This window comes from Eufriesea mexicana, unplaced genomic scaffold, assembly GCF_001483705.2.
Source record: "Eufriesea mexicana isolate 0111107269 unplaced genomic scaffold, ASM148370v2 scaffold325, whole genome shotgun sequence".
Lineage (NCBI taxonomy): Eukaryota > Metazoa > Arthropoda > Insecta > Hymenoptera > Apidae > Eufriesea > Eufriesea mexicana.
Window position 1 is genome coordinate 357,885 of NW_016908500.1, and position 21,852 is coordinate 379,736.

Below are 21,852 nucleotides of genomic sequence, written 5' to 3' on the forward strand. Positions count from 1 at the left end.
TCGTCTATAAACTGTTGTGCACTTATTTGTGCAGATTCCAGAACATCTTTATGTTCTTCTTCTATATCTTTTATCTCTTTTGTGCTTAATTCCATAATTGACTTTTGTATGTCTTCCTTTTCTATCTTTACATCTTTTATAATATCTTGTACAGGTACTTTACCGATAACAACTGTTTCATCCTCCTTCTCTGTAACATGTTCAACTTTTAATTCAACTAATTGATCTTTTACCAATTCTAATTTTTCAGGTTTAACTGGTTTTTCAGTCTTAATTTTATCAGGTTTCGCGAAATCTTCTTCTTTGCTTAATTCTTTCTTAGAAACAGAGATTACAGTTACATCGCTTACTTCCGTATAAATTTGTTTACTTTCATCTTTTTCTTTCTCATCCTCAGAAGACAATTTCATCATTTCTTTTCGTTCAAAAATTCTTTTTTCTTCTGTTTCTAAGATAACAGCTTCCTTTGTTTCTTCTATCATTTTAGTTTCTTCCAATTCAGTTACATATTTCTCATCTTTATCTAGCTTTTCTTTCTCACTTATTTTAGTTTTTACTACTTTCTCTTTTTCAGATTTTAACGTATCTTGTTGACTTGTCTTAGACGGAAGTTTTGTAGTTTCTTTTTGTATTTGTTCCTCAAAGTACTGAGCCTTTTCTGCTACTGAACATTCGGAAATATCAGGTACGTTTAGATCTTCTAACGTCTCAGACTTGTCAATCTGCTGAACAATGTCTGCTGTATCCTCTGTGATAACATTCTGTATATACTCACTATCACTTTCATTTATCGTTAACTGCGACGTTCTTGATACTTCGGATTCTGATCGTTGATAACTTTCTCGTTTCTTCGAAATATCCTCCCAGAATTTCCTCTTCTCTGAATAGGTTTGTCTCTCGACACTGGGTGACAAGTCTTGCTCTTGCTCGACTACTTTACTGGGATAACTAGCATCTACAGATTCTAGGGAACAAGCCGCTTTTTGCGCAAGGAATTCGTGGATAGTGACAGCATCTAGAACAACCAAGAATTATGCTCATATTACTTTTTATTAGGTAAATACATATAATGCATGAAATACATTGTGTATAATTACAATCTCATATAACTCTTAAGGAATTATGTGATCAAACTTTTACAAGCATAATGCGTAAACATGATTTTTATATTTTATAGCATTCTTTTCAAAACTTTATAGACACAACACTATCGTAAACTCTGTTACTGTACATATAACAACATCTTTTTAAAAATAAATACAATTTCAAAAATAAGTTTCATCATCGAGGTATTAATAATTTCTTTGAACTTGTAACATGCACACAGTGTATATAAGCATGATATACATATAACTCTAAATTCCTTTATAAGCTGTGATCTCTCTTTTTTTTATATTAATATCGGTGGATATTAGTGTCCTTTGAGACTTAAAATTAATATCCCATACGGTTGTCTATAATAATGTTGAGGACGGCAGTTTTGTCTGCAAGTATAAGTATAGAAGATTGTGTTAATACTAAATGATAACATTAAAGCAAAAATGTTTTTTATGAGTAAATTCTTCCAACATGTGTATACTGAATTTGCTTACAGCAATTCATTCCAATTGTTAATTATAATATTTATACCTAGACTCTAAATGAAAGTAGCAAAAATTTTACCCAAAGCATGGTGCAAAAAGGAAAGAAAAGGTACTTGTAGAAAATTTTAGGTTTATGAACACAATAAAGATCAAAATAAATTGATTGAAGTAAATATACATACAAATTTTCCCTCGTTAGTGCTTCAACATGTTATGACCTAAAATAATGCGCAGAGATTTATCTTAGTTTATTGTTTAAAATGTTTACTCCACACATGTATAAAATTACAAAAATATGTTTTATAAAGACATTGATAATTTTTCTGAAATATTCTCTTAATTTTTGAAAATTTTTGTTTCAAATAATTTTTTTAAAAAAGGAAATTTACTTGCTTCTCTGACTTTGGAATCTGATTATTAATTACATGTTTAATGCATAAGTATTGATCACGTGCATATTTGCAACAACATACATAATTCAAATTGACAATTGGGGTTTCCAAAAAAGTAACAATCATGAAAAAATATTTATATTGTCAAAACACAAATACTATATACTATGAGTTTAACATACACTTTAATTAAATTACTTTCTTAAATACCTTAAAAGGTATATATTTGAAATTATAAAAGATCTTTAATATATTTTTAATGATTGTATAAAAAGTTAAAATACTCAGAAAAGAATGTTTACTCAAACGAAAATACTCAAAATTATAACAAAAAACATATTTTTGTAACTGAAAAGTAAAGTTAACATTATAAATATTAAAGTTACACAGAGCATGTGATTTATAAGAATACAGAATAAAACCTATTTTTTATAAGTAATACATTTTAGAATCATACAAATAATTAAGTTTGGTCTTCATAAATGAGCAAAAGATATAACATATGTAATTAAATAAATTTAAGTTACATTAAAGAATATATGAATTTTAAACTTATATATATTCTCCTATTTCTTTTAAATTTCAAATGATCAATATTCTTAATTTAATATATATTATAAAGTTCATTTATAGCTCAAATGAATGATATATAGTTTCATTTATAATAAAAATATAATCGAAAAGATTACTCTAACAATAAGAGCATTTTTAGGTATGTCACAATCAGCAATAAGTAATCCTTTATCACTCATAGAATATTCACAATTTCTTCATAAATATTATGTTCAATATGACATTAAGTCATTTGATATTCATTATATATGCTGTACAATTTTATAACATACATATATTATATTAAATAAATATCGAATAACATAAGGAACGATATCCAATGCATTTCTGCATTACATCCAATACATAGTTGGATAAACTAGATCTAATACAGATCAGATTTTTATGATATTCGAATAGTATGATATCTTTCGCCAAAAAGCGTATTTTGTAAAATCATATCCTTACCGTCGACATATTTCAAATTAATTTATTCATTCGGATCAACTTCTTCGACATCGGTATGACAATCGCTAGTCCCGTCATCACTGACATCTTTAACAGTTAACATGTTTTCCATTTTATTAATATTTTTCATAACAACTTGAGACGCTACAAGGGCATCCAAATCCTCAAGAAATTCTTTTTGACTACAGCAGGCTTCTTGTATTTCCTCCTCTTCAGATATATCCATATCTTCTTCGTCAGTATTGGACATAACCACAATATCTGGCATGCTAGTGAACACATCGTTACGTCGATCCTCTTCTCGATATATTTTATTTCGTACTTCAACGGAAAACGGTCCATCACCTTCCTTAGTTGTTATTGTCTCTCCGCTATAGTCACAGAATATATCGGACCTCGGTTTTATATAGATCGTTGAGTGTATTTCACCTTCAACTTCGAAATCTTCGAGATCCGTTTCTCCTTGACAAAAACTCTTGGCAATTTTAAGGTTATTCTGATTCTCTTTTTGTTCGTTCTCCGATTCGCTTGGGTAAATTTCATCGACATCCGTTAGATTTTCAACGAAGCTATTACGCTGAATCGGCCCTTTATCATCGGATGATAAATAATTAGAGCCTTCAGCTTCCACATCGTCCGATGTAACAGAAATAATTGGTCCTTGTTGCTCATCTGTACAATTTAATGCTCTGATTTGAGAATTAATCGTTGTTAACTCTCCTTCAGAATCGGTATCAGAAAAATGTAACGACGAATTGTTAATCATAGCATTCAATTTTCTACGAGTCGATCTCATTTTACGCTTTACCTTCGTTCCTGTAACATTTTCTTTCGGTTTTGATGGACATGAAATTCCATCAACGACTTGCGCGCACTCTACGGTCTTTTCTTCATTCTTCTTTAATTCTATTTGCTCGTTGGTTCGCTCTGGAGAATCTGTACTGACTTTATCGGCAGATACGCCCTTATCGATGGATAATCCATTCTTATTCGTTGATTCTAACGTGCAACTTTCTATTTCCACTTTTTCTTCTTGTTTATCACTTATTTCTTCCATGATGAAGGATATCTCTCGAGTATAGATTTCTTTTTGGTTTTTAAAGGTTATCGTATGGACCTTAAGTGCAAATTACTAAAGAACTTAAAAAAACCTGAAACTGAAAATTGTAAAAGAAATGAAAATTAATGTTTAAAACGAACAGAAATATAAGAGTGATGTTATGGGTAAATAAAGTGAAAGTAAGAAGTGTAACAGATATCGTAACACAATTTCAGTAAAATAAACTCACATGTTTGAAACTGAGGTAGGGTGATACTCAAAAGAGGATAGCTTTTAAAAGTAGTGCTTCCAGCAGTGGTTCAGATCAAACTAAACAAGTTCGTCATAGCTACATCGAACGTTTGTTGATACTGTTATGCATAATTAAATTAAAGAAGCCTCACTCAACGCTCGAGCCATAAGCAGATTAACTTTTCCTCTTAAATGAAAATAGAATTACAGTGGAATTTTGCTACCGTATGGAACAGAGTTGTCTTGAAGATAACTTTTCTTTTTTAATATAATACCAGGTATAACCAAGATACCGTACATATCGATCGCCATTATTGACGAGTTTTATAATTCGTTCATATATCTTATTGCAGTAATACAATTGTGTGATCGTTAAAGCAATTCGTGTCTTACAATACATTGTTTCTTATCACGTCTAAACATATAAATTTCCTTTTTTGCACCTTGCATTTGTATACTGAATTAAAATAATCGGTGTTCCGCGATTACTAATTTTTATATGTGATTATAGCGAACTAACGAACTTTATATTTCAGATTTCCTTCATTGCTCTAACGTTACCATTCGTCTAATATGGACAAATAAAAATAGATGCCATACCTGTTCGTTCCTTTTGCAAGGTGTCGGTAATAAATTTCTTTTTTGAAGGCGAAATATCCTTAGGTTCGTCACCTTTTTCCTTTTGTTCCATCTTGTATTTCGATTCATAAGATTCCAGTTTTTGACTAATAATATTCGAATCTTCGTAATCTATAACGAAAGGAAGAACAACGTTGTTTTTTTTTATATTTGCAGAATAAATATCACATGATTAGTGCATGTGTACATGAAGTATGGAAAAAATTGTACCTTTCAATTTCTTTTGTACTTCGACCTTAGTTGTAATTTCTGGAAGAACAATATTTAACACGCAAATTGGTTGTTGAGGGGGTTCCCCTTTCGCGACTTTCGGTTCTCGCATAAACAACATCCTAGCCACCGGATCTAACAAAGGATCTTTCACTTTCACGTGGAACGATAAGCGATTTTGACGAAAAGCTTTAAAAGTAAATTTCAATTGTACACCCGATTTCGTCACAGGTACTAAATTTCCACTGAATTCAATATATAGATCTTTCCCATCGAGTGCCTGTAAACAAATTTATTTATTTAAATATCTACATAATTTTTATTATTCTTATTTGTATAACAATATATAATTTTTATTATTGTATAGCAAGCTGTTCAACAGTCATGAAAGTTATTAAATTTAGAAGTATATAGGAGGAGATTTGTTAGAAGATTATCGAGATTCCATTTTTGTAAGGACCCTCAAAATTTTACCTTTAGTAATTTATAGTATATATCTTACATTAAATATTGAAATTGAGATAAGTTTTCGAGGGTATATAAAGTTTAATAATTCTTTTAAATTTTAATATCTACGTTATAATACATTCACTAATGTTTTATTTTTTTTTTTATTTTTTATTAGTTTTTACAGGTCATTAAAGTACCTGTAATTCTTGCATTTGTTTTAAATAATTAAAAGAATACTTATGAATCTAATTTAATAATATTTTAGTGTATGAGATTGCAACAGAACTTTATTTTTATTTTTATTAACTTTATTTCTTTTTGATTTACTAATTGTAAGTAAATCATTTCTTCTTTGCTTTATTTTTAATTTTGTAAAAAGTATTTATGACACTTTCTTAAATATTATTGTTAACAAGTGCATCAACTTGTAATGCAACCTAATGTGATCTCCTTGCATATTTTATGTTATTAATGTCATAGATCTAACTTTTCCTTATTTATAAAAATAAATGTTATAAAATTACTTTCTCTCTATATTTTTTCATTATTATTTCATTATTTTTTCATTATTGTTTTGAGTTCGTCTCGATATTCACGATAGTTAAGAAAAATTATAGGATTGTACACAAAAAGGTTTAAAAAGTTTATTCAAGGAAAAAAACATAAACCAAATAATATCGTTTTGAAACTATTTGCGAAAATGTATTATCTATGAAAATAAAAATTTTAGTTGGTCCACTAATAACAAAAATGAATAAGATAGTCACATTAAGTAGTCTATTCTGTATACATATATATCTTTAGACGTTTATAAATAATTCATATGAAAATAGTTGAATATATCTTATTTTTCTTCTGATTAATTCGATATTAAGCTTTCATAAAATTAATCAGTTTTAGAAAATACAGAAGTTTCTGGATAAGTGATCACAAAATGGGTTCACTTAATTGTTGGCCTGATCTTATTATCAGATTTCGCGAGAGCTAATAAGACAAAGGAGCAGCAGAGAATGTTCGAACATTACGCAATCCGTCTATGACAGTTCAATGAAATAATTCCAGAACGAGTCATCTGCCAATGAAAAAATTAATATTTTTTATTAAATTTTCACCGATCTGTTATTGATGAAAATATAATTTTATTTTGTCCGTATTTAATTCTAGAGTATTATTGAATTGGTAGTATAAACGAGGTGTATAAAAGGACTAATTTTATACAGAAAGATAAGTCGAAAATGTAGAATAACAATTTTTGCATTTGAAGCTTTTTTTTGAGTAAACCGATATTAATAATTCATTAACTACAAACACTTGTTATGATTCTATTCGTATTTATTGTATCAGATAACGATAGATGAGTAATAAAGCTGAAGTGTTCTTTATTTAACGGCTTTTATTGATGTTGAAATAATTATTAATTATGAAAAATAACTCTCACGTTTCTTCTAACTTAATAACTTTTTTACACTATATTTTAATGAATACTAGAGTATCCTCTGCTTTTAAATACCCAGATATTAATTTTTTAATCTATTTATTCTTCGTTTGGAATATTTCTATTACAGAAAAGAAACTTGATATTATTTTATAAATAAACATCTGCTGTACTCATTGTCAGCTTCAGAAAATATAATAGTTATATTGTTGTACTCTAGATTTAACCCTTTGCACTACAAAGACGAGTCTAACTCGTGACGAATTCTTCATAGCAAATCTTATGATTATAAGCTATACTAATCTCGTGACCATAATTATATTTCACACGTTCTGACGTACACAAAATTCGAAAAATTTCTAAAATTTTGATCTAATTTTACGTGGATGGCATAGGTATATAGTGTTTGACTAAAGTTAAATGCTACTTCAGGATATAATTTTTCATAATTAAATCGTAGAGCAAGCTAATAGTAATAGAGATTGTTTAAAGCATAATCAACAATAGCTGATACATTTATTGAAATAAATTTTAAATGTCGAAACCTGCTAAATAATTAAATATTTCTGAACTTCAAGAAGTATATACATTTTCGATAATGCTAGGAATTTTACACGTGCAAAATATAAATAAATTATGGAAATTTAATTATAGGATTTGGAAAAAATGTGATATTTATAAAAATGTGATTATCTATATAATATCGTTCATGAAATGAAAAGAATTAACAATTTGCTTTTTCAGTTATTCGATCATAGCATTTTAGTATACGTATAATTAAAAACCAGATTTTTCATCTGTTGCACTGTGATTGTCTTGCACTGATATTTCATTTAAGTTTCAATAGCTTGTAAGAAGGTAACCTTCTGATTTTTACTTATAAAGTTATGTTAAGTCTCTTATGTATATCAAGAGGATTACGTGCATAAGCCCCAACAAAGAATTATTTTTCTGTTTGAGCATTTAAAAATAATAATTTTTATGCTTGAAATAATTATTTAATTACTAAATAATTGTTTAGTAAAGTCGACTTTGGTTTTGTTATTCATTCGTTATTATACAACGTGACTAATAGGTGAACAGCTTTACAAACTATTTTATAACTATATCTATTAGATTGTAGCACAAGTGAAACCTTGTGTAAGCATTTGTACTCGAATCTTCGACATCGATTTATTCAAAAATGGAACTTTGAATAGAACCACGTTATCTTGCATTTTTGATTGTTGTTGGATTGCTAGATTATTCCACTAGCTAGTGATTTCGTGTAAGTGAATAAAAATTATTACCTTTTCAATATTTTCTTCTTTTTGTACCAATTTTGAGAATTTGATAAAATTTTATTTAGAAGAATTTTTTTAGCAGACATTAGTGAAAGATTTTGGAAAGATTTGATTAAAAATTTTTCAGGTTTAGGTCTTCGTTAGTGGATCACTTATCAGATGTAAAATTTAACTGTCACTGATTTTTCATTTAAACCTCAAATATTAAGCACTATTGATTACACTGATCCACACAGAAATTGTGGGATTATTTCATATAAGTTTAATTGAAGAGAAATGTGTTCACTACAAGAAATTAATAGATTTTCTTAAGTCTATTAACCTATTACACCTAATTTAGGCTCAAATTATTGTAAATTATATTATTACTATTATAACATAATTGCTAATGACTTTCAGGTTGATACAACCTTTAAAAAGATGGAAAGGGAGAAAGAGAATAAATTGTCTTTTGAGTGAGATGTGTTAATATTCCATAAATGATAACTTAAGCAGTTATATGAACTACCTAGAGCATCTTTGCAAACTAGCAAGTAATATTTAAACAATTAAAGGTATTAGAGGAAACAATATTTAAAAATTAAAAATAATTAAATACTATCGTAATACTTCATTCAAATCTCTGATGAGGTATTTCTTCTTTTTTGCAATCATTGTATGGTTTTAAATTTATTCCAACGTTGTTACTAGCATTGTCATTATAAAAATTATCTTATTGATCATACCTAAGTCATGATTTTCTCAATTTTTAAATACTTACATACATATGTATATACAATTGTATGGCATGATTGAAAATGATAATTTGAAAGAACATTTAATGTAACAATAAGGGAGACCAAGGTTGATAAACGAATATTTTAGTTTTTAATTTTAATAAATTGTATCAACGAAATATCATTGTAACTGTATTGTTACTATGTATATAAATTATTATATCTGGTAAAGCTTTGATAATCTGCTTAAGTGATTTAAATTGTCTTAATGTGGTAATAATTAAGGAATATTAATAATATTTCTAATACCTTTTATTTTGTTTAATTAGCTCTATGCTCAGGATTAATAAATTTAGGGTATACAGTAGCTTGACCCAAATTTTTCAACAAATTAAATATGAATGATAATTATTACAAGACAATCAAATTTAAACAAAACATAAAAATCGTTTTTTTAACGACCAAATAACAATTTGAACTATTACCATAAGAATAAAAACTTTCGGTATTGTAGAAACATAAAAATATATGAGAATATATACCTATAATTCTTATGGGAGCTATTCATTGTCTCCACAGTGTAATATGCAATTTTTAACTTGTAAAAAAGTATAAAATATAGTGTATTTAATACATCCTATCATCTGTATTATTAAAAGAATAATTATCGTTTTCTTTTCTTTTTTTTGTTTATTTTTATTTTCTCTAGTATTTTTAATGTTTTTCCCCGTAAATGAAACTAATCATATAAATCGGATATTATATATATAAATAAATATAAATAAACTGGGATTTTATTATTCGATTAGTCTTGAATTGATTTCAATTGTCTATGTATATAATTCCAAATTATTTGTGCATTAGAAAAAGAATTATTTTTCTTTTTCTCTATTTCAATAAATTACCTAATAAACAAACTTGAAAATATCTCTTTAACATTTATTTTACCGTAACTACATAAAGTGTGAAAATCTAAAATCTCTAAGAAAAAATATTTACGATACTTACTTCGTCAATTTTTCAATAAACCTTAGTAGTTCTTAAGCAAGATGTTACTAGCATTGGAAACAAATGAAAGAAATAATAAGAATAACTTATTCCTATAGCAATTTTTTTATAGTAGAGAGTTGGAATATTATTAATAATTAGTCCACCAATTTTTGCAGGAAGCCAGGATTGGTTTATCATATATTATAAATATATCAATAAACGTTCCATGATATTTTCGAAATGTATAGTATTCTATTGGCTTGATGTAATGATACAAAATTTTAAATAAATTCGTTTTCTATCACTTAGATAATTATATTATCTTTTCATTTCTTTTAAAAGTTACTAGATTTGTAAATCCACTTGCAATTACTCATTATTATTATATAGTATCAATCATTTACTTTTCCCAGTAATTGTACACAATAGCAGCTTTCTTTCAATTTCATTTAAAAAATTGATTTCATACGCAGGTTCACAATTAAGATTCTTTTTTAAATAAAAATATTGGTTTCAAGTAAATTATTTCTCGACCGTAATTTGTAATTTGCATGATTTTTAACATTGTTATGCTAATATTATGTATTGTTATATTACACAGATAATAAATAATTGTTTAGAATAATGTTACGTATTATTTAATTTACTACTTCTTTTACTATCTTAGTACTTGTTAAATTCAAAACTTGCAAAGTCATCCTTTAAACATTTTCACATCAACAGGCAAAAGTTATGTTCAAATTATATTAATTAAATATTAACGTCACATAGAAAAGAAGTTATTATTTAATTATTTGATTATTTTTAACTATTACTTCAACTATTTACTTTAGCATATTTAAATATTTATAGATGAATAAACATTGAATATTGTACATATTCATTAACTTGCTATATAATTTCCAGGAAAATTCTATTACTTGTAATATGCTTTAATATACATTTTGTATAAATAGAATATTGTTTATTTTGCCTAATTAAAATTTTTTAAAATAATATATGTCAGATCATAATGAATACAACAAAAAGTATCAGGATTTATACTGAAATAGTTTAAGATTTATCACAAAATAATATTGTAAAAGTAAATAAATAATATTGTAAAACCAACTTATTGCTATGTTAATATTAATAAGACCTTTATCTACTTTTTCACCTAATTGCATTTTTTTATATTCTGATAAATTTTCTAGCTTTTCAAAAATGTGTAACAAGATAATTATTAATATATATATATGTATATGCATTTCTCAATGCAATATTAGACGCTCATTTTTGCAAAATTATGAAAATAAAAGTGAAGTATACAAAGGCTAATATACAAGATTAACATACAAGAAATAAACAAAATTTGTTGTACACGAAAATAAAAATACAATGCACACCGTTACAAACAATAAATAGTAAAATCTTCATTAAAAATGGAATAAATAAAATGATATAATTAAAAAAGGAAAACAAATATAATAGACTAATACTAATTGAATTAATTCAAAATTTTTAAATAATAATACATTTAAGCATGCATAATTCAATCCTCATGAACAAAATAAAATTAAAAATATGTAATGAACAATATTTACTTCAACATCACGGCTTTTTACAATTTCGACAAATTCCTCTTGCCTTTCCAAGGTGTGCATCCCTTCCTTCCCATCGGTCATACACAATATTCTTAACGTTGCTTCGAGTACGTCCATTCGTTTGGAATATATTACAAAGCTGGACAAAAAACAATTAATATTGTATTTATAAATGAGAATTGATTAAATTAAATATACAACAGTATGCAATGTATATTAATACGTACTTCGTAATATACGGCACAAATAACGATTCTTCATAAAGCTCGGTTGCCATTTTTGGAACCGCGCCTATATTTCGGCAATCCATTAACCAAAATCGAGCAGACACAGTAGTGGTGAAAGACACCGTGTCGTTCATAAAGGTTAAAGGTGTTGAACCGGTTACATCTTCCCACTGTGATTCACTCGTACCACCTAAATTTAAAATTAAGAAATTAAATACGAAATATATTCGAATTACTAGAATATAGAAGAGAAGTGGGTTCCATATTAACCTTTTGCACTCGAGGGGTGAGTTTTAGTCACCATTTCATAAAATTTGGAAGATCGATATTAATTAATGTATCCAATTTAATGTAATGTAACAGTATGCGAAGTATCGAAGTCAAATAATTCTACAATTCTATTATTATACAATTCTTTATTTGCTGCTCAAAACAGTATCGTCAGTTCTTTTAGTAGATAATCTTTGAATTTCTACTCTTCTCTAGCCAAAAAATCGTCAAGTGCAAAGGGTTAAAAAATGTATTTATTCTTAAACACAGTTTGTTGAGAAGCTCGATAAACTTATGATATGGGGAATCTAAATTTTACGGAAGTGTGTTGAATTGTATTTTCAACATCAGAGTTATCATTATAAATTCATAACCGTGCAAAGAGAATAACCAAACAGTAATAGAGAATTATAGTTTTAGACCATATTAGCTATGCTAGTAAATATTATTGAGTTAGTGCATGTGAAATATTGTTTCAGTATTAAATAGTATTAATACTAAATTAACTTAATTAGTATTAAGTTTAGATATATTAAACATATTAAGAAGAAATTTGCTATAATGAACTGTGTATTGAATGTAATTAAGATTTGTAATAAAAGTTTTGAAGCCTTGAAACAGGAATAAACACTATGCTTGTGTGATATTTTTATACAACTTTAAATTTTTAAATTATTATGAAGATTGATGAAAATACGAATTTAACATTAAAGAAAGGTGCATTTAAATGGAAAAACATTTAATGTTGTTTCTTGGAACTGAACCATAATGATTTATGTATTATTAGAAGGTGAATTAGAAGAAAGACTAAAAAAAGCAAGAGAAAGACTATAATACAGAAAGTAAATGAAAAATAAATGTCTTGGCTTGGAAGGTATACAAAATCTTGAATAAATGGAGATAATTACCAAACTTCAAAGAAGCGAACAGGATCTACTTTTGAAACTTCATATCACTTGTGGCAAAATAGATCTTATATCACAATTGAAAAAAGAAAAAGTAGATCTTGCATTATAATTGAAAGCTACAGAATTAAAGCCTAATATTTTTATTATAATAATAAAATAATTTTATTATTTTAATATAATAAAATTATAGCCTAATAAAGATAAACATGTAAAATATTTGTTAAAAGGACTTTATAATTTAAGGATAATGGTAACTGTGTAATGATTATCAACAGAATTTATTTATCGTTATTTCCTAAAATCTAATACAAAATATGGCCAAAAATGACCATAGAAAAACTTGAAAAATTAGAATATAAAATTATGTGACATCGTTCCTTTTTTCTTGATTTTACATTTACAAACTTTCATTTTTTTAAATAATTAGAGAATTTTTGATCGAATAAATTGTTTTAAAGTGAAAACTCTGTAAAAGCTGCGTTTAAAGAATTTTTAATTCAAGAACTGATTATGAATATAAATCAGGTATTATTTTGATCAAATATATGATACATTGTGTATATTTAATGATTTATTTTTAAAAAATTCTGTTTCATATACACTAATTTAATATTAGAAAATACTTGAAATAAGTAATATTGATTTACCTGCAATACTACATAGAAGACGTAACGTTGGTGTTTCGCCGCCATATTGATTAATCATCCCTTTATTCGCAGCTTGTGGCACAGGTATCGTAAGAGTAATTGGTTTATGAAACTTTCGTCTTCTTGGCTCGATTGTTATTACAGGAGATACGGCTACACAATTTCCTAATAATTTTGCTGTAAGCTCTGCTGGAATCACGTGAGCCTGTAAAAAAAATAATTCACATTATATTTTTTAATTTTTATAATTTCATATTTCATAATAATTATTAATATTTTATATATTCTCATATTTTATAATAATTGTTGATTTCATGTTTCATAATAATTATCAATATTTTATATAATTTTCTACTTTACAATGATTATCGATGTTTTACAGAATTCCATATTTTATAATAATTAATTATGTTTTTCACAATTTTATATTGTATAATTAATGATTTTCTTACTTTTTAATAATTCTTGATTTTTGTTATATCAGATAATTTATAGCAATGTTACGATGCGAAATATTATAAACAAACTTACTTGCAATCCAACTTTAATTTTCTTCGTTAATGCACCTGGTGGGAAAACAGCTTGGACGTCGTTAGCCACACTCGATGTTAAAATTCCCCCTTCAGCACCGATTACATGAACCTCCTGCTTAATTCTCGTGATAATAGCAAAGTACTGAGGAAAATCTGTCGTTATTATACGAGTAATCCTGCCGGAATGAGCAGCACTCATTTGTGGATCTGTAAAGAAAATTCATTAAATTGTCGTTACTCTATAGTATCAATGAAATGTGTACTATTGACAAAAATTTAGAATCATTTTTATCTACATCTAGAGTATCTCAAAATTCACGCAAGATTTAAATTTGGCGCCATTTGTGCGATAAAGTGTTGCCAACGAAAAAAGGACAGCGTGACAGTTGGCAGTTCAGTGTTATTAAAAATGGCGCGCTACATGAAAGAACAATGCGTCTTTATTGTTGACAATATTTAAAATTCTTCATTAAAACCTGTGTTTTCTATCAAAATTACTTCGTGCGTGAATTTTGGGACAGCCATATATCTGTCTCTTATTAATTTTAATATTAATTTAATAATCTTAATCATCGTGCTGTTGAAGTTAAAAGTTAACTTTAAAAATTTTCATTAGTTGGTCAAGATTTAAAGTGTTGCTCGAGACAAGAAAATTTTTGGCAAATTTCTTTATATATTTAATTTTCTTGATTTTATGGAATATGTAATTATCCTAAATTTTTGTTTGGTAATGATAATATTAGTAATGTGTTAAGTTTAAAAAATTACCATGAGGAGTATTTAATAATGTAGTATCATTATCGGCAGAATTATCATGCTCTTTCCAAGTTTCTCCATTCTCACTTCTGAGAATAATAATTTCTCGTTCCTTGCCTCGAATAGATGCGAAATGTGGTATATCAATTAAAACAGGGCTACAACGAAATATATTCTTTTTGTAGTAAATATTACTGTAATAATACGAAATATATTTTACAATTATATAAATAACAGTTGGGAAGATTATAAGCCTTATAAATATTTAAAAAAGTATAAATATAGTAAAAATTATAAAAATTTTCAAATTATACAAAATATAAAAAATGTACAAATAATAAAAAGTATAAATATTACAAAAATTGTAAAAATTTACAAATCGTACAAAATATAAATATTGTAAAAGATATAAAACATTTACAAATCATAAAAAATATAAAAGATTATGAAAGTAATATAAATTCTAATAATTATTATAAGAATTATAAGAATTGAGAAAGTTATAATAAGAATTATAAAAATATCGAAACTAAAATATATGAAATACTTTACAGTAAGCATTGTTTGTAAAATTAATATTATTTCTATATTCGGAAAATATGTAAAGTGATTCGTAAAATTTACCCTAGAAACGTTGCACCAATTGGTCCCATTTCTATGATTCTGGTCGCTAAAGCCTCTCCCTCCATTAAAGGAGGAGGATTTGCAACTTTATTAGGTTTTATCAATCTACACGTAACGCGAATTGGCATTGTTGCTCTTCGTGGTGGTACAATAATGCGTACACCACTGTGTCTACATCCCTTCATGGCACCTCCACGTGCATCCACCAAGAAACTGACCAAAAATCTAGAAATTCAAGTTTAAATCATAAACGTTACTCAAGTCCATCGCAAATAAGTAAATACGTAAAAATTACATAGAAATGCGAATATTTTTCAATCGTCTTGAAATTATTACAATCTGTGGCAACATGACATGAAAGGAAAATTAAATCGAAAATTTAAGCATCATAGATATTTGTTGTATATGTGTTCTGTTTTGTCGAAATTGTATAATAACAGTGTGTACAAATAAATTAGCTGTAGCTTGTATAGTAAACGTTCGATATCAGCCTAACAGAAAACAGAGAAATTGCGAAGCGAAAATAATAATCAGAGATTTGTACGAATTTCAGAAAAACATTTAAAAGTATATACATATATCTTCAGCATAATTTCACGAAGAAAGGTCACAGCAATGAAATTGAGATTACAATCAACTCTTTTCTCGTAAATCTGAAGATTATAAATTTTTATGACGATCAAAGCGATATTAAACGAATACTTTTTTTCGTTTCAATTTAATATACTTTTATGAAATATTTGCAAAATATTTTATGCATTTTATATTTTGTTAAATTTGTGAATATCTCATAATAATAATAATGATTGGTTCGAGATCCAATAAAATTTGAAGAAAGATGTATCTTCAAAAAATCTAATCGAATTATTGCTTAAACCATATATGTACAATGTAACAAAATTTATGCGAATATATTTTATAGATTTTGTCTATAAAAGCTTTATATAAATTTACGTGAGATATTATACGATATGTACATTTTTACAAATAGGTAAATTTATATAAATTAATATAGTACTACTCCTGATAGAAAGTTTTCAGCCAAATACGATAATACGAAAAATTACTATAATTTTTTTAATATAGAGTATTATAATATAGGTCTAAAACGAGATGTTAAATCGGTTTAATATAAAGTAAAAACCAAAAAAGAGAATAATAATTCAAACCTTTGTTTATTATCGAGAAGAAAATAATGAAGTAATGCGTATCATTGAGTTTGGCCAAGAACGTTTCCTAGGGAATTATTTATATTACAGAATAATATTTTATACAAAATTTACTAGCAACGTATTTACTCTATCAATGCACAGATTATTAGCAACCAATGATAGCAACCAATTTAAGTAAATTTTGTTTACTAACACTAATAATACAGATTATTAGGAAGGAAACTGAAGAGAGCACTCATTGCTGCAACCTCTCTTGGATAATATAAAAATATATAAAAATAGAAAATCAATAGCATAACGTGGTAATACATGGTACACTGTGCTTGTACAATCAGGTTTATGTACTGTAGCGATAAAAATTACTTACGATCTGAAATGAAGTCGGCTAGAAAATGAAAATATTTGATCTTAGTTAATGATAATTCTCATCGTAAAATGCTACTCTACTAATACTTTACTAAACCACTGAATGGTATTCTAATTTGCTTTAAGTGCTATCCAGAGAATCACAAATTAATTTACATACCCCAAATTAAATCCATCGGTATCGAAGTTTTCTGCTAGACAATAATTATTGCTTTGAGTGAAGTCCTGTTTCTCTTCTTTCGTGACTGATCGAGAACAATTTGACAGATCACGTAAAACGATCGTAACGTTTGGAAATAAGCAATGGGTATTTACCTTGTCTGTGTATCGGGTCATCTCGTGTAACGTCAATAGGCAGAGAATCATCTCTTAGACTTTTCATCAAATCCGCTGTGAGATATCGATATGGCTGTTCGCTGATCAATGCATCTGAACCTGCAAATGAATATTTCAGTTGAATTTTATGTTCCTTGTTTTAGAAAATATTTCTTTTTCGATATCACGTTTTTTGGTATTATTCTATAATTATCTTATAACTATTCTATATTATTTTATTATTCTGTAATATATATAAGACGGTTCCTCTTTATCGGCGACAATACTGTGACAGTAAAAATATTTCTTTTTTAATACCATGTTTTCTGCTATTATTCTACAAATATTCTATATTATTTTATTATTCAATTATTCTATGATATGTACAATATGTATGTAGGATGAATTTGTCTTTCTATCAGCTACAATACTGTAATAATAAAAGTGTACTATTGCATTTAAAAAAAAATGAGGATGATCTTGAAATCTCAAAAAGAATATGATCTTAAAAGACAATCGTTTTGATGGCAGTATTTACCCCTTGAAACAGAGAATCTTCCTCCTCGCATATATTTTTGTATTATTAAAAATAACGAAGATATTTTAGGTTCTAGTTTTAGATGATTCACCCTATATATACAGGGTGTCTTATTTAAGTTGAAATAAAAATCTTATATACTAGTGATTTAGAAAATATAGTCTGTCGTGTGTGTGTATGTTTTAATATTTTAATTTTTTAATTTATTAATTTATTAATATAATTTTAGTATTTAATTTTAGTACTTAGTATTTTTGTACTTTGTAGTTCGAAATGCTAAAAGACAGATTGTTTCCTTTAAGTCATCCCTCTACAGAATTTCTTGTTGTGTCAACTGGAATGAGATATTTTGTAGAAAAGTGTATTTTCGTTTTATTCAAATGTGAATAAAATCGTAAGTGAAGATAATAATTAAACCTCCTAATTAATACTACTCATTTCCGATAGTTTCCTTGTAACAATAATTTCCTGTTGATTTAGAACACGGGGGAGGATCGTATTTCTATTAAACATTCGCATAGACAAAGGTAAAACATTATTAACCCTTTGCACTCGACGATTTTTTCGTTACAGAAAAATAGTAATTCGAAGACTTTCTTCCATAAAATCGACGATATCTTTGAAACGGTAAATAAGAAATCGTATGAAAATTAAGACGTAGAATTATTTTTCTTCGACATCCCACGCATCGTTGGGTAATTTTAAATTTGATGCATTAATTAACATCGATCTTTAGAATCTGATTAAATGACGACTAAGAGCCGCCTCTCCAGTGCAAAGGGTTAAATCCAAGAATTTAAAAGACACAACTTAGTAAGACAATGGTTCAATATTTCACTTATAAACCATAAATGGAAACATTATACGTATATGAAATATTAATTATACATGCTTTCATTTTATACTAAATTTATTTAATTCTTTTAACACTTATGAAAAGCATCTGAAATAACTGAACACGATTCTATTAAATAATTTAGTAATTTATCTTGATTTTATTTTATCACTTGTGAAATCAAATTTGAAATAATTAACGTTGATGAAATAATTTATCATTTACGAAATAATGTTTCAATAATGGTAAGAAGAAAATGTTATTAAAATAAGTACTAAAGGTACTTCTAAAACGATCGTACCTCCTTCGTCATCAGAGTCAGACATGAAGCTAGTTTCTTGCAAACTTTCAGGTGCAATGACTTTGTACTTCTCGTCCCAATTTTTATTATCAGGTGCTAACGTATCGTAGGACAATCCCTTCAGTACCTCCATTACAGATATGTATCCTAACTTTTGAGCTATATTTAAAGCTGTTAATCCATCCTGAAACAATTTTCATACATATATTCTTCTATTAGTGTCAAAATATTTTGTTGTTATCACCATTTCTAGTCTTTACACTAAACTTAGCAAATTAACCAAATTACCAGTCTTAGACATTTTGGTCTTGCAATCACTATGAATATGCAGCTTTTGACAAGACTGACGTTATTTATGTTATATATATTAATTTCCATTATTTTCGTTTAAATACGTGTAAATAATTATGAAAGTGGATCAAATTAAAAATTCAAGAAAACTATTTTATCACTTATTTTGAATTGTTTGTGTACATTATGACAAATAAAATTATTTTTGGCAAAATAACACAGTGAATAAATTATCTAGCTTCGTAGCTTTTATAATAGTCTCTTTTTGTGCCAAATTTCAAATATTTCAAAACAAAGTATATATATTATGACTTTCACAATCATCGGCACATATTATTATCTATGTACACTTATTCAGGGTATCCCAGCAACAGTAGTATAAGCGGGAAAGGGGTGATTCAACACGAAAAGACAAATCGAAAATAAAAAATAAAATTTTTTCATTCGAAGCTTCGTTATCGAAAAAATCGATTTTGAATACTGATGCTGGTACACCCTGTATAATCATGGTTAAATATAATAATCATTAAATATAATAATCAAAACGATTTCGATTAAAATAATTAGTAAATAAAATTTACGTAAATTGGTTCCTATCAACCTACTATCGCTCGTTTTAAGCAAAATTTAAAACGCTGAAAATAATATTAGGGAATTGTTAAAAAGAAAATTTAGGAAGAATTAAGAGTTCAGAGAGTTAAAATTAATAATTAAATTATAAAATAAAGTTACAAATTAATATGTAAAAAATGGATAGAAAATAAAAATTAAATGCGAAATTTAAAATACACGAATTAAAATTTGAAAAGATATTATATAATTATACACTTACATTGGTTCGTGCTTTATGAGAGGCGTTCCCTTCTATCAAAGCACTGACGATATGAGCATGACCTTGTTGGGCGGCTTGGTGTAGAGGAGTATAATTCTGATTTGTTTTTACATCGATACTCGCGTTATGCTTCAAAAGGAATCGAATCATCGAAAGATTTCCAAAATGTGCCGCGACGTGTATAGGTCGATAGCCGGTTTCAGTTTCGCTTTCAACGTTCGCGCCATTTTTCACAAGAATGGACGCCACCTTAATGAAATCTTCTTGAGCACACAGATGCAATGCAGTGAGACCATTCTGAACAAAATAATTGTCACGAATATTAAAAATTTATTACTTATAAAATATAACTAAATACTATCACATATAAAAAAAATCATTAAATACCATTACATAATATCATTACATAATATCATTACATAATAATTATGTAGAAAAAACATAATGGTAGAATAAGGCATATTTTTGTATAACGCAATGTAAGAAAGTAATTTCAGTAGTGTAATTTTGAAGATAGATACATTGCTATAATATGATGCAAGAGAATTAAAAATAACAAGAAATGTACTCATATGTAAAATTTTGTAATATTTTGATTTTATATAAAGATAGAAATTTTTTGAATTTTGTTTATATTCAAAAGAATAAAATTGCATGCAAGAGAATTAGAAATAACAAAAATGTGCATATTTAGAATTTTTTAATTATAATTCTTTCTGGTTTCATATAAAAAGAGAAATTTATTGAATTTTATTTACATTCAAGAGAATAAAATTATATATTCAAGAGAATTAGAAATAACAAAAAATATACATATGTGAAATTTTTTAATTTTAATTGATTCTGGTTTTATATAAAGAAAGAAATTTGTTGAATTTTGTTTACATTCAGGAGAATAAAATTATATATTCAAGAGGATTAGAAAGAACAAAAAATATACATATGTGAAATTTTTTAATTTTAATTGATTCTGGTTTTATATAAAGAAAGAAATTTGTTGAATTTTGTTTACATTCAAGAGAATAAAATTGCATGCACAAGAGTTAGAAATAATAAAAAAATGTACACATGTAAAAATTAAATATTTTTATTCTTTACTAAAAATTTTATATAAAGAGAGCAATTGTCGGAAAATTCTGTATAAAAATAATATGAAAACGTAAACTGATTCATTCTTTTATCCGATTAAATATGACTGTACCTTTGATTTATGATTGGGATCAGCTCCATGCTCAATCAGCAAATTCGTCATGTCGTAATGTCCTTTCTGTGCACTTAAATGCAAAGGTGTAAATCCTGCTTTAGACTCGGCATTTGCATTCGCTCCATTCTCCAAAAGAGTAGAAGCAATATCCATCTGGAAAAATCATTAATTATGTATTAATTATCTTTTTATCTTAATAATCTTTTTTCAAATTGTTTATATCATTCAAGTATTATTGCATAAAAGAGCAACACAATCTTAAATTTCAATTATTGCAAAATAAATTAAGCAATTTAAATATTTTATTCCAATCGTAGACGTTATTACAAAAATTCCTTTTAAACGAACAAAAAAAAAGACAAAAATGGAATAAAAATAGATATTATATAGTTTATTTTTACTTTTTGAAATTATATTACTGCTTTAGATATACAAATATTC

General features: G+C 26.7%; 1 protein-coding gene across 4 annotated transcripts in view; it reads right to left on the reverse strand.

Moving 5' to 3' along the window:
* The window catches only part of LOC108556159 (ankyrin-3-like), a 48,658-nt gene that overhangs the window by 12,739 nt on the left and 14,067 nt on the right, over window positions 1-21,852 (reverse strand). The window contains exons 13-27 of one of the 4 annotated variants that reach the window (XM_017912129.1): window positions 21,409-21,564; window positions 20,208-20,504; window positions 19,085-19,268; window positions 17,411-17,530; window positions 17,256-17,340; window positions 15,558-15,782; window positions 14,946-15,091; window positions 14,176-14,384; window positions 13,645-13,849; window positions 11,820-12,009; window positions 11,593-11,731; window positions 5,136-5,415; window positions 4,887-5,036; window positions 1,766-1,801; window positions 1,405-1,484 (exon numbers count right to left, since the gene is read on the reverse strand). In XM_017912129.1, the coding sequence (XP_017767618.1) occupies window positions 1,779-1,801; window positions 4,887-5,036; window positions 5,136-5,415; window positions 11,593-11,731; window positions 11,820-12,009; window positions 13,645-13,849; window positions 14,176-14,384; window positions 14,946-15,091; window positions 15,558-15,782; window positions 17,256-17,340; window positions 17,411-17,530; window positions 19,085-19,268; window positions 20,208-20,504; window positions 21,409-21,564 (2,409 nt within the window). In that variant the 3' untranslated portion in view covers window positions 1,405-1,484; window positions 1,766-1,778. Of the gene's footprint in view, window positions 1-12; window positions 1,016-1,291; window positions 1,485-1,765; window positions 1,802-4,059; window positions 4,153-4,284; window positions 4,474-4,886; window positions 5,037-5,135; window positions 5,416-11,592; window positions 11,732-11,819; window positions 12,010-13,644; window positions 13,850-14,175; window positions 14,385-14,945; window positions 15,092-15,557; window positions 15,783-17,255; window positions 17,341-17,410; window positions 17,531-19,084; window positions 19,269-20,207; window positions 20,505-21,408; window positions 21,565-21,852 lie in introns of those variants that run through there. The other 3 variants (XR_001890807.1, XM_017912130.1, XM_017912128.1) reach the window with 3 other exon arrangements.